Here is a 21,559-nt window from a genome sequence, read left to right as displayed (position 1 = left end):
GAAGGGAAAAGGGAAGGAAAAATTTCTACACATAGGAGCTAATATTTTTTTGTTCTAGGAAATTATCTAACCCTTTTTTAAAGCCATCTACTGTCCCTGCTGTGACCAGCTCCTGCGGTAGGCTATTCCATAAATTCACAGTTCTCACTGTAAAGAAGCCTTGTCGCCTCTGCAGCTTGAACCTTTTTTTCTCCAGACGGAGGGAGTGCCCCCTTGTTTTTTGAGGGGGTTTTACAAGGAACAGGATTTCACCATATTTTTTGTATGTGCCATTAATATATTTATATAAGTTAATCATGTCCCCCCTTAGTCTTCTTTTTTCAAGGCTAAATAGGTTTAATTCTTTCAATCTTTCCTCATAACTTAAATTCTCCATGCCCCTTATTAGCTTCGTTGCTCTTCTTTGTATTTTTTCCAACTCCAGGGCATCCTTTCTATGAACTGGAGCCCAGAACTGAACTGCATATTCTAGATGAGGCCTCACTAATGCTTTGTAAAGTGGCATTATTACATCCCTGTCCCGCGAGTCCATGCCTCTTTTAATACACGACAATATCCTGCTGGCCTTTGAAGCAGCTGATTGACACTGCATGCTGTTATTGAGTTTATGATTTACAAGTACACCCAGATCCTTCTCAACAAGTGAATCCGCCAGTGTAGCGCCCCCTAGGACATATGATGCATGCAGGTTGTTGGTACCAAGATGCATAACTTTACATTTATCTACATTAAACTTCATTGTAAATGCCTTTGTATTCTACACATGGGTGCACTGCATTTACATTCCAACATACACATTCATCACCATCTCCACTTCCCCAATGGGAAATTTTTGGCTGGTATGGAGGGTATTGTGGCTGGCATAGGGAGAATTGAGGGCATAGGGTCTGTCCTCGCGGAATTGTAATTAGCATTGAAGACATTGTTGCTGTAATACGATGCATTCCGTGATTGTTGTTGTCAGAGGACATTGTGGCTTTTATGGTAACATCGTGACTGGGAATTAGGGATAGTGTGGCTGTCATGAGGACATTGTGACTTTTTTGGAGGCATTATGATATTTGTGTTGGGATTGTGACTGGTAAAGTAAACAATGAGGGCATTGTGACTTAGTTGGAGATGTGGTATTAAAATGGGCATTGTGTTTGGGAATGTGGTAGTTGTCATGAGAGCATTTTGTTTGTCTTGGGGCATTATTAAGAGGCAATAAGTGAATTGTGGTTGCCATGGTTGTATTCCGAATGGCTAAGAGGGCATGGAGAGTAATGTGGCTGTCATTGAGGGACTTGTGGCTGTAATAGAGATATTGTGGCTGGGATAAGGGACATTGTGGATGTCATGTGGCATAGTGGCTCTCATAAGTGCATTGTTGCATGAATGGGAGCCATTTTGGCTGGTATTTGGCTATTTGGAAAAGACATATAGCCGGTGTCATGTGGACATTGTAACTGTCCTCGCGGAATTGCAATTAGCATTGAAGGCATTGTTGCTGTCATTAGATGGCATTGTGACTTAGTTGGAGATGTGGTATTAAAATGGGCATTGTGTTTGGGAAAGTGGTAGTTGTCATGAAATCATTTTGTTTGTCTTGGGCCATTATGGTTCTCTTAAGAGGCAGTAAGTGAATTGTGGTTGTCATGGTTGTATTCCGAATGGCTAAGGGGGCATTAAGGATAATGTGGCTGGCATTGTGGGACGGCTAAGGGGACATTAAGGATAATGTGGCTGGCATTGTGGGACTTGTGGCTGTAATAGAGCTATTGTAGCTGGGATAAGGGACATTGTGGATGTCATGGGGGCATAGTGGCTCTTATGAGTGCATTGTTGCTTGAATGGGAGCCATTGTGGCTGGTATTTGGCTATTTGGATAAGATATATAGTGGGTGTTCTGTGGGCATTGCTTCTTGCATTAGGGGCATTGTGCGTAGAATGGGGGCAATCTAGTTGGAATAGGGCTATTAATGGCATTGTGAAAGGCATGGAGGGCATTGTGCCATTTCTTCATTTTCGTTGGCAAAAGGGAAATTGAGAACATTGTAGCTGTAATTGAGATATTGTGGCTGGGCTCAGGGACAGTGTGGCAGACATGTGGGCATAATGGCTCCAGAGGAACACTGTGGCTGGCACTTGGGCATTGCTGCCATAGGAGGAATTGTGGTTGACATAGGGACTTTGTAGTTGTCATGGGAACATTGAGGTATGCAAAAAAGGCATGCAGGCCATTGTGGCTGATATGGAGTGCAATGTGGCGTTTGTGGTGGCATTGATGCTGGCATAGATAGAATTGAGGGCTTTCTGGTTGTTCGATAAATTTGTAATTGGCACTTAGGGCATTGTGGTTCGCATATGAGTAATTTGGGGATAGTGGCTGTCATGGGGGGGGGCATTGTGGATTTTAGGTAAGCATTGTGTCTGGTAAAGTGGACAATGAGGACATAGTGGTTGTCATGGGGCATTTTAGTTGTCCTGGTTCTATTGATGTTGGCTTAGCGAGCATTGAGGACAATATGGCTGGCATTGAGAGCATTAGATTATCATGGAGCATAGTGGCTGGGATAAGGGACATTGTGGACCTTGCAGATGTCATGGCTGCATTTTGACTGGGAAATGGGACATTGTTGATTTCATGGGGGCAATTTAGCTGGCATTTAGAGCACAGTGGCTGGCATGGAGGACAATTTACGATCATGGGGGCATTGGGGCTGGCATAAGAGGCATTGGCAGCACTGTGTCTGCGCTAAAGTACATTGTGGCTCGCATAGTGGCATTGTGGCTCCTGGCATAATGACTGTCATGGGCATTGTAGTTGTCATAGGGCTATTGAAGCCATTGTGGCTGTCATGGTTGTATTGCAGTTAACTTAGGTGGCATTGAGAGCAATGTGGTTTGGATAAGGGGCATTGTGAAAGGAATAAGGGACACTGGACTTTGTATCTGTCATGGGGACATTTTAGCTGCCATATGGGATATTGGTTAGAAGCATTATGGCTGTCACGTGGTATTGGATGTAATGGGGGCTTTGTGGTTGGTTGGCATTGTGGCTGGCAGGGAGGAAGTTGTGGCTAACATTGAGGATATTATGACTGGGATATGGGACATAGCGAGTGTCATGAGGATATTGTAGCTTGCAGGTGTCATTATGGCTGGCACGGCGACTTGTGTCTGTCATGTCTTGGTTAGCAAAGGGGAAAGTGAGTTCATTGTGGCTTTAATAAAGGCATAGTGGCTTGCAAAGGAGCATTGACATTTGGTGGTTTCCATTTTGGCCTTCGGGCTGGCATAAGGGGCATTGACAGCATTGTTGCATGATTGTGGTCGCATGATTGTTGATTTTCTGGTGGCTTTGTGGCTGTCATGGAGGGTATTTGACTGTCATAGTGTTATTGTGTCCCTTATAAATGACATTGTGGGTTTCATGAGGGCATATTCACTCTAATAGGAGCATTATTGCCAGCATTGGGCATTGTAAATGCCTTGGTGTCATTGAGCGCAATGTCATTGTCATTGGCGCATTGTGCCTTACATGGGAGCTTTGTGGCTGTCATGTGGTTAATTGTAGTTTGCATATAGATACTGAGGCCATTGTGTGTTGAATAAAGGACATTTGGGTGGTCATTGTAGCTTGGATAAGGGGTATCACCGGCATTGCTGCTGGGATAAAGTACAGTGTAGCTGGCATGGGGACTTTGTGGCTGGCATAGTGGCCACTGACAGCGTGGTTGCTGCCATTAAGGCATTTTTGTGGAGATAACGTAGATTGCGTGTGTCATGGGATCAATGGGGGTGTCATGGGGTTTTAGTGACTTAGGAGACCATGTAAATGACATGGGGCATAATGTGGCTATTATAAGAACCTTGTGGCTCGCATGGCGCATTGTAGCTGGAATAAGGTACATTGTGGGTGTTGTGAGTGCATTGTGGCTAACCTGAAAAGCATTGTGGCTTTTTTTAAAGTCTTGTAGCTGGCACGGCAGGCACTACGGTTGTCATGTGTGAATTTTGGTTGGCTTAGCAGGTATTGAAGGCATGGTGATTTGCATAGGGGGCATTGATGACTTTGTGGTTGTCATGTGGGGGAAATGTGGCTGGCACTGAGGACTTTGTGGCTGTCATTGGAGCCATTTAGATGTGGTGGGACAATGTAGCTGTCGTAGGTGCATTTTGTCTGTCATTGGAAAATTGTGACTGTCGTAGCTTCTAGTCAAGATGGGGTGGTTTGTGCATACTCTTGGATAGGAAGACTTGAGGTTGGATCTCTAATTTGGCTCCTCAGAATGTATCACAGAAAGGGTTTAATTGGCCCTTAAAATATTTGGGGGTTTCATTAGAAACTAGGCACACTAAAATCTCTTTACTGTTTCCAATACATCTATAGCATATACCAGGAATGTATTATCACACCTCTTTCTTGATTTTTTTTTCTAGGTGTCTATTTGAAAGTGAAGAGAAGCAAGATATGGAATCCTCCAGACAGCGGCAATAGAGGAATCAAATGACTGGTAATTAATATTATTATTAATTACTGATAATTATCAGGCTAGTTTCTAGCTCTGGACTTTCAGAGGTGTGGTAATACCTTCCCGGTATATAAGGATATATGTCTAGTAGTACATATATTGGCTATAGATATTTAAGGGCATTGTAAATGCCTTTGTGTTCTACACATGGGTGCACTGCATTTACAGTCCAACATACACATTCATCACCATCTCCACTTCCCCAATGGGAAATTTTTGGCTGGTATGGAGGGTATTGTGGCTGGCATAGGGAGAATTGAGGGCATAGGGTCTGTCCTCGCGGAATTGTAATTAGCATTGAAGACATTGTTGCTGTAATACGATGCATTCCGTGATTGTTGTTGTCAGAGGACATTGTGGCTTTTATGGTAACATCGTGACTGGGAATTAGGGATAGTGTGGCTGTCATGAGGACATTGTGACTTTTTTGGAGGCATTGTGATATTTGTGTTGGGATTGTGACTGGTAAAGTGAACAATGAGGGCATTGTGACTTAGTTGGAGATGTGGTATTAAAATGGGCATTGTGTTTGGGAATGTGGTAGTTGTCATGAGAGCATTTTGTTTGTCTTGGGGCATTATTAAGAGGCAATAAGTGAATTGTGGTTGCCATGGTTGTATTCCGAATGGCTAAGAGGGCATGGAGAGTAATGTGGCTGTCATTGAGGGACTTGTGGCTGTAATAGAGATATTGTGGCTGGGATAAGGGACATTGTGGATGTGATGTGGCATAGTGGCTCTCATGAGTGCATTGTTGCATGAATGGGAGCCATTGTGGCTGGTATTTGGCTATTTGGAAAAGACATATAGCCGGTGTCATGTGGACATTGTAACTGTCCTCGCGGAATTGTAATTAGCATTGAAGGCATTGTTGCTGTCATTAGATGGCATTGTGACTTAGTTGGAGATGTGGTATTAAAATGGGCATTATGTTTGGGAAAGTGGTAGTTGTCATGAAATCATTTTGTATGTCTTGGGGCATTATGGTTCTCTTAAGAGGCAATAAGTGAATTGTGGTTGTCATGATTGTATTCCGAATGGCTAAGGGGGCATTAAGGATAATGTGGCTGGCATTTTGCGACGGCTAAGGGGGAATTAAGGATAATGTGGCTGGCATTGTGGGACTTGTGGCTGTAATAGAGCTATTGTAGCTGGGATAAGGGACATTGTGGATGTCATGGGGGCATAGTGGCTCTTATGAGTGCATTGTTGCTTGAATGGGAGCTGGAAGGTCCATGAGGGCTTGGTAGCGGTTGGGGGAGAGCATCAGAGGGGTGCAGATTTTACCTTCCGTGGCCGGGGCTTGGCCACATGACTTTGGCCCCCTCAAGATCTTATCCTGTGTCCCAGATGTTTTTTTAGGCTGTACCCTCTCTTCCTCACCAACACTTTCATATTGGGAGGATTGAGAGTCCTCAGCCACTTGCTCCCTCTGGATCCTCCTGCCCTCCTCATCCAGTTCAGCGTCCCCAAGGGCATCCGTCTCCAGGGCAGGCTCCGGGTTCAGGCCAGAGGTCCCCCCCAGTTACCTGGGCTTCCCTCAGCTCCCTCTCCTTTTGCCTCTTCTCCAGCCTTCGATGGTAGGAAGGCTGGAGCCCTTTCCTTGATGTCTTCACTTGCCCTTTTGCCCCGCCATCTCTGCATGCCTCCTCACCCACAGGAGCCACCCCACTCTCTTCTCCTGCAGGCTTGGCGACAGCATTGACCAGGGAGTGAGGACACCTACTGAATGGGTGACCTAAGTCACCACACAGGTGACACCTAATCTGGTCACACGATGCAGCTAGATGACCTACCCCCCCACAGTGAGCGCATTTCTGCACTGTGCAGGCCGCGCTTAAGTGTGAGGGGTCGCCACACCGGTGACACAGCCTCGGCTGTCCCTGGTAGAAGACCAGGATGCGATCCCTCCCAAGGAAAGCAGAGGATGGAATGTGGGACACAGTTTGCCCCAGACGCTTAAGTTTCACCATAAACGTCCAGGCCCCCGACCAGATGCCAAACTCATCCAGATTTTTCCTGGGCATCTCCGCTACCTCCCCAAACCGATTTAACCAGGTCATGATGTCAACACAAGAAAGTGACTCATTACGGGAGAGAACGGTCACCTTCTTGAGACCACTCTGGTGGGATATTGCTTGTGCAGCAAAATCCCGCCAGCCGGGCTCGTCCTTCACCAGCTCATAATTCTCGCAGAAGACCTCCCGGCCTCCTGGTTGAACAAAGCTGATGTCAAACTCAGCTGAGCCATGAGGGTGTATCAGGGCAAAGATGTCACGTGCCCTGAAGCCCATCCCCAGCAACAGCTCCACCACCGTTTTTCTGGGGGGACAGATCTCATTGCCGCGCCACCGGAGACGGACCACATTCCTCCTGACCACAGCCTGCCCACTGATCCCCTCTTTTCTCTCGGAAGGCCTCCAACCCGTACCTATCTATCCAGAAAGATAGGTCTCTCTGCACACCCCCTACAGTTAGGGATTGCTTCCCCTCTCTTAAGGCCTGCAGGAGGCGCTGTTGCAAGTGACCTTCCCCAGGGCCAGAGGATGAGGATGGGTGGGCTGGTGGTCCTCCCCCCACTACCCCAGCATAAGTCCTGCTTGGGGCACTGGGAAGAGGAGCACCAGGCCCCCCCACATCACTGGCTGATACATTCACCCGCGATCCTACCATTCTCTTGGCCAAGCCAGGTTCTTTATTTTTTTGCTTTTCTGTTACCTTTCCTGCCTTGACCCCAACCCCCACCTCTGCATCATCAGGTGCAGCTATGGAGGGGCCGCCAGCTGACATAAGCGGCACCTCCACGCGACCCTCCGTGTCATCGGTGTCCATATCGCTTGCCAGGGCAGGAAAAGACACTCCTTTATCTGCAGAAACATTTTTTTTCATATCTTTATTTTTACTTTCGCAGAGGCTCTAACTCCACCCTTATCCGAGGCATCGGGTTCCTGCAGACCTATCACGCTGGCCGGTCCCGGTGTGACAGGACCGGCCACGTTACAGGCACCCGACCCACGGGACCGCACTGCAGCCGACTTCCAGTCCGTCCCCTCCTCCGATGCACGGCTCACACTGCCCACCGGTCTCCGGGGCTCGCCGTCAGCCAGGTCTGGGACCACGCCCCCTGCTGAGCCATGAGGGTGTATCAGGGCAAAGATGTCACGTGCCCTGAAGCCCATCCCCAGGACCGGCCACGTTACAGGCACCCGACCCACGGGACCGCACTGCAGCCGACTTCCAGTCCGTCCCCTCCTCCGATGCACGGCTCACACTGCCCACCGGTCTCCGGGGCTCGCCGTCAGCCAGGTCTGGGACCACGCCCCCTGCTGCGCTCTGGCTGCCAGTGCCGCCAACTTCACTGTGAGTGGTGTCCGGCGCCATTTTGCCCGTCCTCGCTTCAATCTTCCCGCTTTCCCGCCCCGACTCCACTGCAGAAGCCGGGGCTGGGGGGTTTGTGGGACCTGCACTCTGGGCCAGAATCTCTTCTGACCCGGAGTGCAGGGGAGACCCATGAACATATACGAGCCTCACCTCTTGTTTTAGCCGTCTCTCCTCCCTCTGCTTCTGTCTCAACTTCTTCCTTCTCTGCTGCTGCACTTCGTGCTTCCTCCTCCGGGGGCAGATCCGGGCCGTAGCTAAAGTTCTCCAGAGACACGGGGGAGTCCTGATCCCGGATCTGTGTTAGTATCCCGGGGGGATGCTCTCCCTCCGACCCGGAACTGGACTCTGGCAAGCGTGCCATGTTGGGAGAGATCTCCTCCCTCACCGTGAGCTCCCCTGACTCGCGCGGTGCCTCAGAGTCCGACTCACTGTCAGGGACCGGCGTGTCAGTGGTTTCTCCCACGGTGACCTCCATGCTGGTCTCAGCTGCCTCTTCCTGCTGCTTCCTCCCTCCCTGGCTTGCGTCAGCTATCGCCTGGAATCTGTCTTCATTTTTTAGCTTTTCGGCGAAGACTCCCCCTCCGGCCATTATCGTTCCCCTCCGCTCCTCCACCTCCTTCACTTCCCTTAGCAGGGCACGGACCTGTGCAGCGAACTTTGCCCGCCTGCTGCCTGATGACTTGGCTGCCCTCTGCTGGGCCACGGTCAGGTCACCGCGGATTCGCTGCAGTGACCTCCCCAGATCTTTGTACTCCTCCATGTGGGCCACCAGGCGGGAGCCAAACGTGGCGGCGTCTTCACCTGGCCTCAGTGACCCCCACTCGGACGGGTCCCTGCAGCCTTGTTGATCCATTCCCAGTTGTCCTTCTCCTCCTCTCCTCACGGCATGCTGCGATGCCCCAACCCTGGGAGAGGACGAGGCCACGCTGTTACTGCCTCGAGATGTCCTTCTCTCCCCCAGGGCTGGCTCCACTTTCCCAGCTGGCTGGGATGTCCCTCCACCCCCCCACCGGCCTTCTCCAGAGGGTGGAGGACCGGGACTCCATCTCCAGATGGAGCCCCGCCTCGGGGCACTCTGCTAGCCCAGGCAGGTGTAATAAACATGGGCAGGTGAAAAGGCAGAGTCCCCGGGATGGTATATGCTCCAAGCACAGTGCACCACACCCAAAACACTCCTCTCTCCTCAGAGATCAAGCTCGTTCTGGCACCTGTCTCAGCCTGAATCCACCGCTACTGTCTACATTGCCTCAGGTACCCTTTCAGAACTATAGACATTGCATTATACCTGTTTGGCCAGCTGCTATCTCGCTACACGGTACGGCCCAGTGGGCCCACACCCCGCGCCATGACAGCCTCATGCACACGACCGTGCATTTGTGGCCGTACACTATCCACAATTTCGGATAGTATAAAACACATGTTAGCCCAGGGGCGTAGCTAGGGGGGCAGGCGGGGCATGTGCCCAAGGCGCAACTAGGTGGTAGGGAAGGGGGGGGCACCGCAGAGCAGATGATCGCTGCTGATAGGCGCCCTGTATGTCGGACACCTGCAGCAGCGATCAGCTTTAGGAAGAGCCAGAGGTTCATGCAGCGGCGTTCTGACTGGGGTCTGTGACAGCCAGGGAGTGGACCAGTCCAGTCCAGTCCAGTCACCTAACCTGTCACCTGACCTCATGTGACATGAGGTCAGATGAGTCAGGTCAGGTGACTGGACTGGTCCACTCCTGGGCTGTCACCGACCCTAGTCAGAAGGAACTCCGCCGCTGCCTGCGCCGCATGACCTCCTCGGCTCCTCCGGTAAGTCACGTCAGGCAGAGCAGGGAGTGGTAGCGATAGGCTACCGCTTGGCGCTCTGTTTACAGTGTGACGCCAAGTAGAAGGGGGGAGTGTGGCGCTATTTAAAAGAGGGGAATGTGGTGCTATTTACAAGGGGGGAGTGTGGCGCTATTTACAAGGGGCAGCAGGCTGTGTGTGGCACTGTCTACAAGGTGTGGAGTGTGCCACTATCTACAAGGGCTTAAGCGGACTGTGTGTGGCTCTATCTACAAGGGGGGCTGTGTGGCACTATATACAAGGGGGGGCTGTGTGGGGGGCTGTGTGTGGGGCTGTGTGTGGCGCTATCAACAAGGGGGGGCTGTGTAATGCTGTTTACAAGGGGGGCTGTGTGGCGCTATTTACAAGGGGGGACTGTGTGCCGCTGTTTACAAGGGGGGGCTGTGTGGCGCTGTTTACAAAGGGGGCATTGTGGCGCTATTTACAAGGGGGCAGTGTGGCGCTATTTACAGGGGGGCTGTGTGGCACTATATACAAGGGGGGGCTGTGTGTGGGGCTGTGTGTGGCGCTATCAACAAGGGGGGGCTGTGTAATACTGTTTACAAGGGGGGCTGTGTGGCGCTGTTTACAAGGGGGGACTGTGTGGCGCTGTTTACAAGAGGGGGGCTGTGTGCCGCTATTTACAAGGGGGCAGTGTGGCGCTATTTACAGGGGGGCTGTGTGGCAATATTTACAAGGGGGGCTGTGTGGCGCTGTATACAAGGGGGGCTGTGTGGCACTATCTAAAAGGGGGGCTGTATGTGGCGGTATCTACAACAGGGGGCTGTGTGGCACTATCTACAAGGGGGCCGTGTTGAGCTATCTACAAGGGGGGGCTGTGTATGGTGCTATCTACAACATGGGGATGTGTGGCGCTATCTACAAGAGAGGAGCTAGGTGTGGCACTATCTACAACAGGGGGGCGGTATGGCATTAACTACAAGGGGGTTGTGTAGCTGTGTGTGGCGTTATCTACAGGGGGCTGTGTGTGGCCTCTTTAATTTATTGTCTTTTAATTTATTTTTAGGTTAACTACGTTATATAACTATATCGCTTGTAAAATGTAAAAATCTTTTAGCTTTTATGCTTGAGTTACATTAAAAAAATAGTGGAAAAAAATTACACCTCATTGATTGGTAGAGTAAGCAAACATGGCAAGGGGGAAGGAGATGTCGGGAAATAAGTTGGGGGGGTCACCAATCTGAATCTTTGCCCCGGGTGCAGGAGAATCTAGCTACACCTCTATGTTAGCCTATGAACCAATGTATACGACCGTTTCCACAGTCTGTGTATTGCTAGAGCCCGGCCTGCCAAAAAAATAGGACATGCCATTATATGGTCCACATTTGCAGTCCGTGCCGTAATCGCGGACCATGCACATATCTACGGCCGTGTGCATAAGGCCTAAGGCTAAGGCCACATGGAGCGGCACTGACACAGGCACCAACCGCATCAGCAACACGTGCATTTTTGCGTGTAAAATGCCCTTTACTTGCAAAATCATGCAGCCATATAGGGTGTATTAATTAATGGCTGCACAATTTTGCAAGTAAAGGGCTGGTAACCCGAAACAACGCGCAGTCATTACCAGGCGAATTGACAGCAGCACCGAACACGGTGCTGAAGCGGTTGTTGGCTGCATCGCAGGTCAGTGCCGCTGCTCGTGGCTTTACCATAAGGCTAGTTCTAAACAACTATTATTAGATGTAACCTGAACATTTTATCCTTAATTTGGCAACTATTGAATTGTAAGGCTGGGTTCACACGACCTATTTTCAGGCGTAAACGAGGCGTATTATGCCTCGATTTACGCCTGAAAATAGGGCTACAATACGTCGGCAAACATCTGCCCATTCATTTGAATGGGTTTGCCGACGTACTGTGCAGACGACCTGTAATGTACGCGTCGTCGTTTGACAGCTGTCAAACGACGACGCGTAAGTTGACTGCCTCGGCAGGGCACGTCTTTGCAACGTAATTTGACCCATTCTTCATTTAAGTCAATGAAGTGCAGCTCAAGATTTACGAGCGTCACAGACGCCTCGCATAATACGAGGAGGAGCTTTTACGTCTGAAACGAGGCAGCTGTTTCTCCTGAAAACAGTCTGTCTTTTCAGACGTAAAAGCCTCTCATCGTGTGCACATACCCTAAGGGGGTATGTTCACACGCAAAATAAGAAACAGCTCAAATTGACGGAGCTGTTTTCAAAGGAAAACAGCCTTTGATTTTCAGCCATTTTGTAGCCGAAAAGTTTTGAGGCGTTTTTTGGAGCCATTTTTGGAGCTGTTTTTCCATTAACACAATGAAAAACAGCTCTAAAATGGCTCAAGAAGTGACATGCTTCTTCTTTTTACGGGGTGCCTTTTTACGCGCCGTTTTTTAAAACAGCGGCGTAAAAAAACACCCCGTTTGAACTAAACGTTTTTTAATTCAATGGGAGCACGGACTGTAACAAGCAAAAAATAGGACAGGCCCTATCGTTTGTAGAGCCTTTCTACGGCACAGACACCTTCTCATAAATATGTGTCCGTCGGCCATAGAAATGAATGGGTCCGTAATTACAGACTAAATCTACGGTCGAGTGAATTGGGCCTAACTAGAACAGAACACTGCTTGGTAAAAAAGAAAAGGTGCAAAAATAGTCTTTTATTGTACAATATTTGTCGTTATAACAAAAACAAAAAATCAAAGGCATCCACATTGTGTTTTGTCTGAGGATAGTAATGGTGTGCTTTGAGAACAGTCCTATAAGCAGGGGCGTAACCATAGGGGGTTCAGAGGTTGCGGTCTCACCCTGGCCCTTGAGCCTAAGAAGGCCAAATGGTCCCTTTGCCCCATATGAAGAGATCAGTACTATAAGGCACTTTTACAGTTTTGTCATTGGATGCCCAGAAGCTTATGCCTCTGCCTAATAGTTTACATAATGTCCATCAGATCCCTGCATTTCTATGTGTTTGGAACCACATGTCACATTTAGTGTGAGGTTTGATATGATGTCACTACAGTTCCCGGACTGACACTGTGTGCACGTCACTTTTTACAAAAGCAACTGGATCTTTGAATAGTTCATGAGGTAATGCAATTTAATAGCAATGATCCAGAAATTAAGACTTGTTTTTCTTTATAGAATCCTCCTTCTCCTTTGAGTCTTTCTCTTCTACCTGGAAGGCCATGTTACTATATATATGGGTGCCATTCTTCTCCTTTTTGTTCTTCTCATCTTCCTGGACGGTGATGTCACAATAGTCATGAGCATCAATCTGCTCTTTGTTGTCCTTGTATTCCTGTTCTTTCTCCTGATACTGCAGTAACACGGCTTTGTTCACATCAGGACCTGCATATAAATGATTGCAAACATCAGCACATATGACAAAACCAGGAATATTTTCCTTTATTAGGGCTAGTTCACACTGAGTATACTGATGCTGTTTTTGATACAGAAACCGCATCTGGGGGGCGCATGCGCGCAGCTGAACATGGTGGACGCGTTCTAACCAGGCTCCGCACCTCGTGAAGGCAATCCAGCATATATATCGCTAACAGCAGACATCGAGACCCATAAAAGAAAGGAGAGGTACCTTAGAGGTTCGGGCATCCACCTATGGCCAGAGGGAGTGGAAGAAGGGGTAAGCAAACCCAGGCTCAGAGGTCCGTGGCAGATATGCTGATGGCGGCGCCGAACATGGCGGAGCAAGTCCTGCTGCAGCAGCAGCAGGGGACACAGATAGAATCCAGTTCGGCGGTGTTATCACAGGATTATCCTGTGCTCCTGCGGGAAAATAGCAGCACATCACTATTGCAGGCACAGGAGGATTTACAAGGAGAGGGCCCGATCCCAGACCTGGGACTGCCGCAATTAGCGCCCGTTCACGTCTCACAGCACTCGCCCATGCAGCCGGCCATTACTTCCGGGTTGACAGAGGACGCCATCTTTTCCTGCATATCAAGAGCCATGCAAGCTCAGATGGGGGAAATAAGCTCCAAGATAGCCGCGGTACATCAAGATTTACACAAAGTGGGGGCGCATATGCAGGCTATTGAGACCAAAATGACCTCAGTCACTGCAAGAGTTAACCAGAATACTAGATTTATGGAGGATCTGCAGGAGCAATTGGAGGAAGCGAACACCAGAATTGAGGACCTGGAAAATCGTTCTCGACGCTATAACTTCAGGATCAGAGGGGTCCCGGAATCTCAGACGGAGGTACCGGGGGTGGTTCGCCTGCTACTCACTACATTGATACCTGATATATCGGAATCACATATGGAAATTGACCGGGCCCATAGAGCTTTGACGGCCATGAGGAGGGATGGACTTCCCAGAGATATTATAGTGAAACTCCACTATTATTCGATTAAGGAGAAGGTGATGGAAAGAGCTAGGAAGCTTCCGGTGATCACCATTTATAATACAGCGGTTCAGATATATGCTGATTTGGCTCCCCAAACCATTCAAAAAAGGCGGATGCTTCGCCCTATTCTGCAGACCCTCAAACACCATGCGATTCCATACCGGTGGGCATTCCCATTTCGTCTCCTCTTCATGCGCAATAATAGGCAATATGGCTTCTCTACGCTACAGGAGGGAGAGGACCTGCTGAGGGACTTACATATTCTACCACCCCAGGATAAAGCTAGCTCCTCCCGACTCCCCATACGGGATCCCCCGTTGTCACCAATATGGCGTACCCAAGGAGGCCGTCCAGAGTTTCCTCGGGAACAGAGGGTGGAATCTCGTCGGCAACAATTGAATCCGACATGACGGAAAGGAGGTCGATTATAGAAGCAGATTGTTTCTTTTTCTTTCTCTTTCTTTATTCTTCATATCGGCCGGAGATGTCTTCAAGCAGCACGGATGCTGAATTTCAGCCGGATACCGCCATTTGCAGTTCTCAGCGGACTGGGAGCCGGGGATCCATACGTTGGGGGGGATGTGGGGATTTCTTTTGCTGCTCTGGACTCCCACTTATAGTAATGGAAATTTGTTTATAAGCTGACCCGAAAAAAGGCGAGGAAGGGTCTGGATGGGTCAAGTTCGCAGTGAGTTGGTACTATGGCTATAGATATGTTTGTTTTTTCTTTTTAAAAAAAAAAAAAAAAAAAAATATGAAAGTTTGCTTTACCTTATATTTAACATGGGAATGCCTATTATGCTCAGGGTTGATATGGGTTAAGGGGTTGAATGTCTGGATATATATTTTCGGAAATGCTGTGCCTTCACGACGGTCTGCTGTCCCCCTGTTAGCAGTCTTTTCTTGACTGCCTAGTCGGTAGACTATGTTCGGTACTATTGATACCTTGTGTATGTCTTATTTTTGTTCTGTCTTTTACCCCCTTCCCTTTCCTTTCTTTCCTATTTCTGACCTTTGTCTCTATGGCGGGATCCTAATACGCACATGGTTCTACCTCCTGCTCTATGATGGCGGCCATGGAATCTGCTAAAACCTTTAGCTTACTCACACATAATGTGCAGGGCCTTAATTCCCCGATCAAGCGTCGAAAAGCTTTCTTGTATTATAAATCCTCTCATGTTGATATACTATTTTTACAGGAAACGCATTTTTCTACCTCCTCTGCTCCATCGTACTTTCATAAACACTACTCACAAAAATTTTTGGCTAGTGCCTCTACTAAGCACAGGGGAGTGGGCATATGGTTGTCTCGGTCGGTCCCGTTTACACCTCACAACACGATCTCTGACCCGGATGGCAGGTACATCCTGGTCTCGGGTCTGTTACATGAATCTCCAATAACCTTTATTAACTACTATGCCCCGAACTCCAATCAATCGGCGTTCTTCCAGGGTATGTGGCGCAAGATCCATTCATCGATAGAGGGCCCGATAATCATGGGTGGGGATTCTAATATCGCCTTGGACGCGTCCATGGATAAATCCCACGCATTCAGGGTGCGACTTATACCTCCTACGTCAACCAGCATACAAGTAGCACGTTTCTTCCATTCGGTGGACGTCATAGATGTCTGGCGGGATTTTAACCCCACAGCGAGGGATTATACTTATTTCTCCTCAGCCCATAATATCCACACCCGTATTGATCATGTTATGATGTCAACTAGCTTACTCCCTAAGGTCACGGATGCTAGGATTTTAGCTACACCCTGGTCTGATCATGACCCGATTGTGGTTCGGTTGTCAGATTTATGTGGGAGACCGCCTATCTCCTCTTGGAGATTGAATGAGTCATTACTATCGGATCAGGAGATAGTTAAAGAAATCCAAAGGGAATTGGACACATATTTCCTACTTAATAAGGCACTAGACACCTCAATTATGTCCAATTGGGCGGCTCACAAAGCAGTGATTAGGGGGAAATTCATCCAGATAGCCTCGCGTAATAAGAAACGGTTGAAGGAGGTTCTGGCGTTAAAGGAGAGGAAGTTTGCGGATCTGTCTAAGAAATTTAAAACAGACCCCTCAGCAGTTATTAAAGCAAAATTAGCAGAAGCTAGAACAGAATTAAATTTATGTCTGACAAGTTGGGCGGAAAAAAGTCTGCGTTGGTCACAACATAAGTTTTTTACACAAGGGGATAAACCGGGAACATTACTCTCTAGACGCCTCACGCCCCGATTTAACACCTCAACACCACCGAAACTGCGATTGGCGGATGGATCTTTATCACAGAATCCCACAAAAGTTGTAAAGGCCTTTCAGGATTTTTATTCAGCGTTGTACTCAGCTCCACCTCAGTTTGATAAAAATAAGGCTAGGGTCTTGTTGGAAAAAACATTCCCTACTAAACTTTCCCAAGGGGATAGAGAAACACTGGATGCTGAATTTAGATTGGAGGAGGTATTGGATGTTATTAAAAATCTGAAGGCTCACAAAGCCCCGGGGCCAGATGGGTTTTCCTCAGGTTATTACAAACACTTTAGGGAGGTCCTGGCCCCGCACATGGTTGAATTGTTCAATGCTTATCGGGAGGGTAACAATTTGCCCCCTTTTTCGAATCTAGCCTATATACATCTTATCCCCAAGCCTCATAAGGATCATACAGATCAGGCTAACTATCGCCCGATATCCCTTCTTGATGTGGATCTTAAGATTATGACAAAAATTCTGGCGGTTAGATTGAATTCATTCCTAGCCACATATATACATAAGGATCAGGCGGGATTTATACCCCTCCGCCAGGCGGAAGACCAGACGAGACGGGCTGTGGACATTATCTCAGCTGTTCGTTCGGGGTGGGATGGTACTTCCGGACGTCAAAGTATGTTATTAAGCCTTGACCTTCAGAAAGCCTTTGACTCGCTATCCTGGGACTATTTGTTTTATGTCCTTGAGAGAATGGGCTTCGGTACGGGTTTTTTGTCTATTCTTAAGATCTTATATTGTCTTCCTACAGCAAAAATAAATTCTAGGGGATTTATGTCGGGAGCTTTTCCAATATGCAGAGGAACGCGACAGGGGTGCCCGCTATCGCCTTCCCTGTTTGCGCTGGCTATTGAGCCATTGGCCAACCTCATACGAGATTCTCCCGACATTAGGGGGGTGAAGGTGGGAGGAGTAGAACACAAATGTGCCTTGTTTGCGGATGACATACTGCTTTTCATATCGACACCTCTCACATCATTGCCGAATCTCTTTCATATTCTTGATCAGTTTGGCAAGCTGTCTGGGCTTAAGGTCAATCACTCCAAGTCGGTGGCAATGAATCTTACATTGCCAATAGGGGTAGTGAAGCTCCTAAAAATTAACTTTGATTTTCATTGGGATGCACGTAGATTGACGTATTTAGGTATTAAATTGACGCCCACCATAGAGTCCCTCTACGAGGACAATTTCCCTCCACTTTTTCAACAAATAGCTACGGATCTCACTAGATGGTCCCCTCTTAATCTTTCATGGTTTGGCCGCATTGCCTCCATCAAAATGACGATATTGCCCAGATTGCTATATTATTTTCGCACGCTCCCTATTGTGGTCCCTCAGAAGGCGCTTAGACAAATCCAAGGGCTCATCATGGGGTTTATTTGGGGTTCTAAAAGACCGAGAATACAGAGACAAACTTTATTCACCCCTAAAACGGCGGGGGGTCTGGGGGTTCCCAATATCCAACAATACTATCACGCAGCACGTCTGGCGCAATTTACAGATATGTATGCGAGACCATACTGTCCCCAGTGGACGCAAATTGAGACGGCCGCATGTACCAGTTTCCCGCTGGAAACGCTACTGTGGATGGAGTCCTCGGACAGGCCTCCGGTTCTCTCCCCTGTGCTTTCTCAGATGTTACAGCTGTGGGACTCGCTTAGAAAGAGATTCCATATTAAATCACTCCATAATCCGCTCATGACCATCACGGGTAATTCTGCCTTTCCTCCGGGTCTGCGTAGAATGGAATTCCGGTGGTGGCTCAATAAGGGGTTTTACAGGATTAAGGACTTTTTTGTAGGGGGGGACATCAGAACTCTGGATTACTTTAAGGACTCACACTCGATGCCCCCATCGGAGCATTTTAGATATATCCAGATACACCACTTCTTGTTGAACTGGAAATCCAGGAGGGGGGACATCAGCACATTGACCACTTTTGAACGGCTGTGTTGGCTTTCTGGCTTACGACATAAAATTTCCACGATATATTCCGATCTGGTTACTCCGGAAGGTAAACTCCCTTACATGACCCGATGGGAACACGATTTAGGTACGGGAGTGGAATTGGAGCAGTGGCGGGAGATGGCATGTACGACCTCAAAACTATCTATCAATACATCCTTGGTGGAAGCGGGTTATAAAGTATTAATGAGATGGTATATGGTCCCTACTCGTATAGCTCGCTTTAACCCATTGGTGGATAAGCACTGCTTTAGACAATGTGGTGCGGAGGGTACACTAATGCATATTCTATGGGAGTGTCCAGTGGTTGCCACATTTTGGAACCAGGTATACCAGCTTATTAACACAGTGATCCAAGTCAAACCCCCCAGGGATGTGATTACGGCTCTGCTATGCGGTCCTATTCCCGAGGTTCGGGCCCCCGCATGTAAATTTCTCCGATATGTGTTTCTGGCAGCTAAAATAACTATTGCTAGGGCCTGGCGAACATCCACGTTGTCTATGGATATGTTGATCGCTAAGATCTCATGGATAATGGTTAATGACCGCCTAACACATCTGCTGGCGGGTACATTAGACAAATTTGATGCCATTTGGGACCCATGGAGGAACCACACATTTTCGTGAATACATAGAGATGGTTAGGAGACCCTTCTACCCTACACCTTTCCTTCCCCCCCTCCTTATCCTTCTTTTGTTTATTGTGTGTGTTTTGTTTTTCTCTCTTATATTTTTTCCTTAGAGGCCATGTTAAGGTACTCTATAAAGCAATGTGATGTCAAGATTGGTTACCTATGTTAGTAATGAAGACATTTATATACTATATATTTGGCAGGAGTGTTGACATCATGAATGATATATAATGTGAGATTTATTGGAGACCATGTTGGTCTAATACTTTGTTTAATTGTATTATTGATATGCAAAAGTTGAGACTCTGCGAGTCTGTGTTATTATTATATTACAAAAAACTGTTTAATAAAAAACTATTGAAAACAGAAACCGCATCTGAAACCGCTGAAATCGCCTCCCATTGATTTCAATGGGAGGTGGAGGCGGTTTTTTTCGTCACGAGCGGTAAAAAAAGCTTTATTGAAAAAGAAGCGACATGCCTTTTCTTTGTGCGTTTCCGTCTCTGACCTCCCATTGACATCAATGGGAGGCAGAGATCGCGTTTTTCGCTGTGGTTTTTGCATCGCGAAAAACGCAGTGAAATACGCAGCAAATGTTCTGCTGGCAGGTCAAAATCTGATTTTTCCGCCTGCAAAATAACTCAATGTGAACATGGCCTAAAACATGTTCTGTTCAAGTCACCTAGAAAGTAAACCTCTTGAATATGACGGGGCTACTGACTATGAGGGTATGTTCACACGAGGGCGTCCGTAACGGCTGAAATTACGGGGATGTTTCAGCCTGAAAACATCCCCGTAATTTCAGCCGTAACGGCATGTGCAGGCGCTTGAACGCCGCGTCAATTACGGACGTAATTGGCGCTGCTATTCATTGGAGTCAAAGAGTAACGGCTCCAATTACGGCCAAAGAAGTGACAGGTCACTTCTTTGATGCGGGCGTCTATTTAAATTACGCCTCGTGTGAACAGACAAACGTCTGCCCATTGCTTTCAATGGGCAGATGTTTGTCAGCGCTATTGAGCCGCTATTTTCGGACGTAATTCGGGGCAAAAACGCCCGAATTACGTCCGTAAATAGGCCGTGTGAACATACCCTAAAAGGGGCTTCCCATTTTTTTGTAAAAAAAAGCTTGATCAGTATATAATAAAAAGTTTCTACAACTTTATAATATACTTTGTGTTTAGATTGTTTAAAAATGTTCAAGATCTCTGCGTGCTTTTAACATGCTTTTTTACATCCAAAGGCAACTCTTCTTGATTTGAAGAACATGCATGCTGCAGAATTTTTATACTGTGAATGCAAGTTTTTAAAATAATCATATCAGGAGAGCTGAGAGGTCCTCATTAACGGGTAACTAAACATTCACCAAACAGCTCAGCCGCTTCGTTTTTTGTTCGGCTTTTTCTGGAAAGTCGATGTACAGGAGCACAGGCTCATTGACTTTCTATTGAGACCATACTGTGATACATTGATTTGTTCATTTAAACTCTTTTATTAGTCCCCCTAGGGGACTTGAACCAGCGATCGTTGGATTGCTTACATGATATACTGCAACACTAATCTATTGCAGTCAACTATGAAGCCCTTCAGGGAAGTACAAAGATGGCAGACCAGGGGTCTTTCATTAGGCCATGACAACATTACATCAGAGGGGGCTGCCCACTTATTCTAACGCTTTAGATGTGGCGATTGTCCGCAGCATCTAAGGGGTTAAACGCAGGGGCGTAGCTAAAGGCTCATGGGCCCCGATGCAAAAGTTCTTATTGCATGTTATTTAATTGGGAAAGTGGATTCTAACTCTGCCCCACACCACCAGTAAAGTGACGCACCATCACATGACTATGACGTCTGATGGGCAATTTTGCAAGTAGGTGTATTACAAAATTTTGCATATTTACACTTTTTTGCAGGTTTCAAGGGTTTTTAGAAAATGACCATATCACAGACAACTCCTTTAAAATATATGAACTGGAGAGAAAGGTAGTAGGCACAGCTGGCATTAGGAGTATGCAAACTGTGTACCACTAGCCATGATGGCTTTGGCGCAAGGAGTTTGACTCCCAAATCCCACACTCGGCGTTGAAACTTATGGATGCAGCTACGTTCTCTAGTTTGGTGTTTAGGCAGTGTTATTTGAGCACGTTATACAATGTTATTTGGAGACTGTATGGTCGTGGTAATAAAGCACTGTATGGTATGGGTATTTGTGCACTGTATGAGTGCATTAATTGGGCACTATATGGTACACCATAAGCTGGTGTCAATCGAAGGTATTGCACAGGCACCATTCAATCTAAGAATTGGCCTTGGTAGTAGTACAAGCTAAGCTTTGGTGCGTCATTTGTTAGTGCTCACAACTGTCATAATAGAATAATAAATTGTAACAGGTGCTCTGGTCACAGGTTCTTGGATACCGGGGTCTTAGCATAGGGGGACACCTGGTCCACTGCAATGGATCCCAGGCCTCACTCCCTGACGTGGTAGGTAAACAGCAGTATTGATAGTCCACCACAGGAAAACCCTTGCGACCCCTTTCATATAGGCATGATGTTTACCGACACGATGAATATGGCAAATAAAGTCTTTACTGTAGGTTAAATCTAGGAGAGGCAGAATTATTGAGTGTTGCAAATG

At 47.5% G+C, this 21,559-nt stretch overlaps 1 protein-coding gene and 1 long non-coding RNA gene across 11 annotated transcripts in view; one reads left to right on the top strand and one right to left on the bottom strand.

The window, feature by feature from the left end:
* Positions 1–21,559, top strand: part of LOC142749986 (uncharacterized) — a 239,287-nt gene that overhangs the window by 182,415 nt on the left and 35,313 nt on the right. For all 10 annotated transcript variants that reach the window (XR_012882539.1, XR_012882543.1, XR_012882544.1 and 7 more), the window contains one exon: positions 4,426–4,499. This is a non-coding gene — a long non-coding RNA (uncharacterized LOC142749986). The remainder of the gene's footprint in view (positions 1–4,425; positions 4,500–21,559) is intronic.
* Positions 12,336–21,559, bottom strand: part of NPC1L1 (NPC1 like intracellular cholesterol transporter 1) — a 43,117-nt gene continuing 33,893 nt past the window's right edge. Inside the window, exon 20 of the mRNA XM_075858660.1 lies at positions 12,336–13,043. Coding sequence (XP_075714775.1) covers positions 12,814–13,043 — 230 coding nt within the window. The 3' untranslated portion in view covers positions 12,336–12,813. The remainder of the gene's footprint in view (positions 13,044–21,559) is intronic.

The sequence above is a fragment of the Rhinoderma darwinii genome, chromosome 3 (genome assembly GCF_050947455.1).
Source record: "Rhinoderma darwinii isolate aRhiDar2 chromosome 3, aRhiDar2.hap1, whole genome shotgun sequence".
Lineage (NCBI taxonomy): Eukaryota > Metazoa > Chordata > Amphibia > Anura > Rhinodermatidae > Rhinoderma > Rhinoderma darwinii.
The sequence above is the reverse complement of the archived record's forward strand: the minus strand, read 5'-3'. Positions and strand labels throughout refer to the sequence as shown.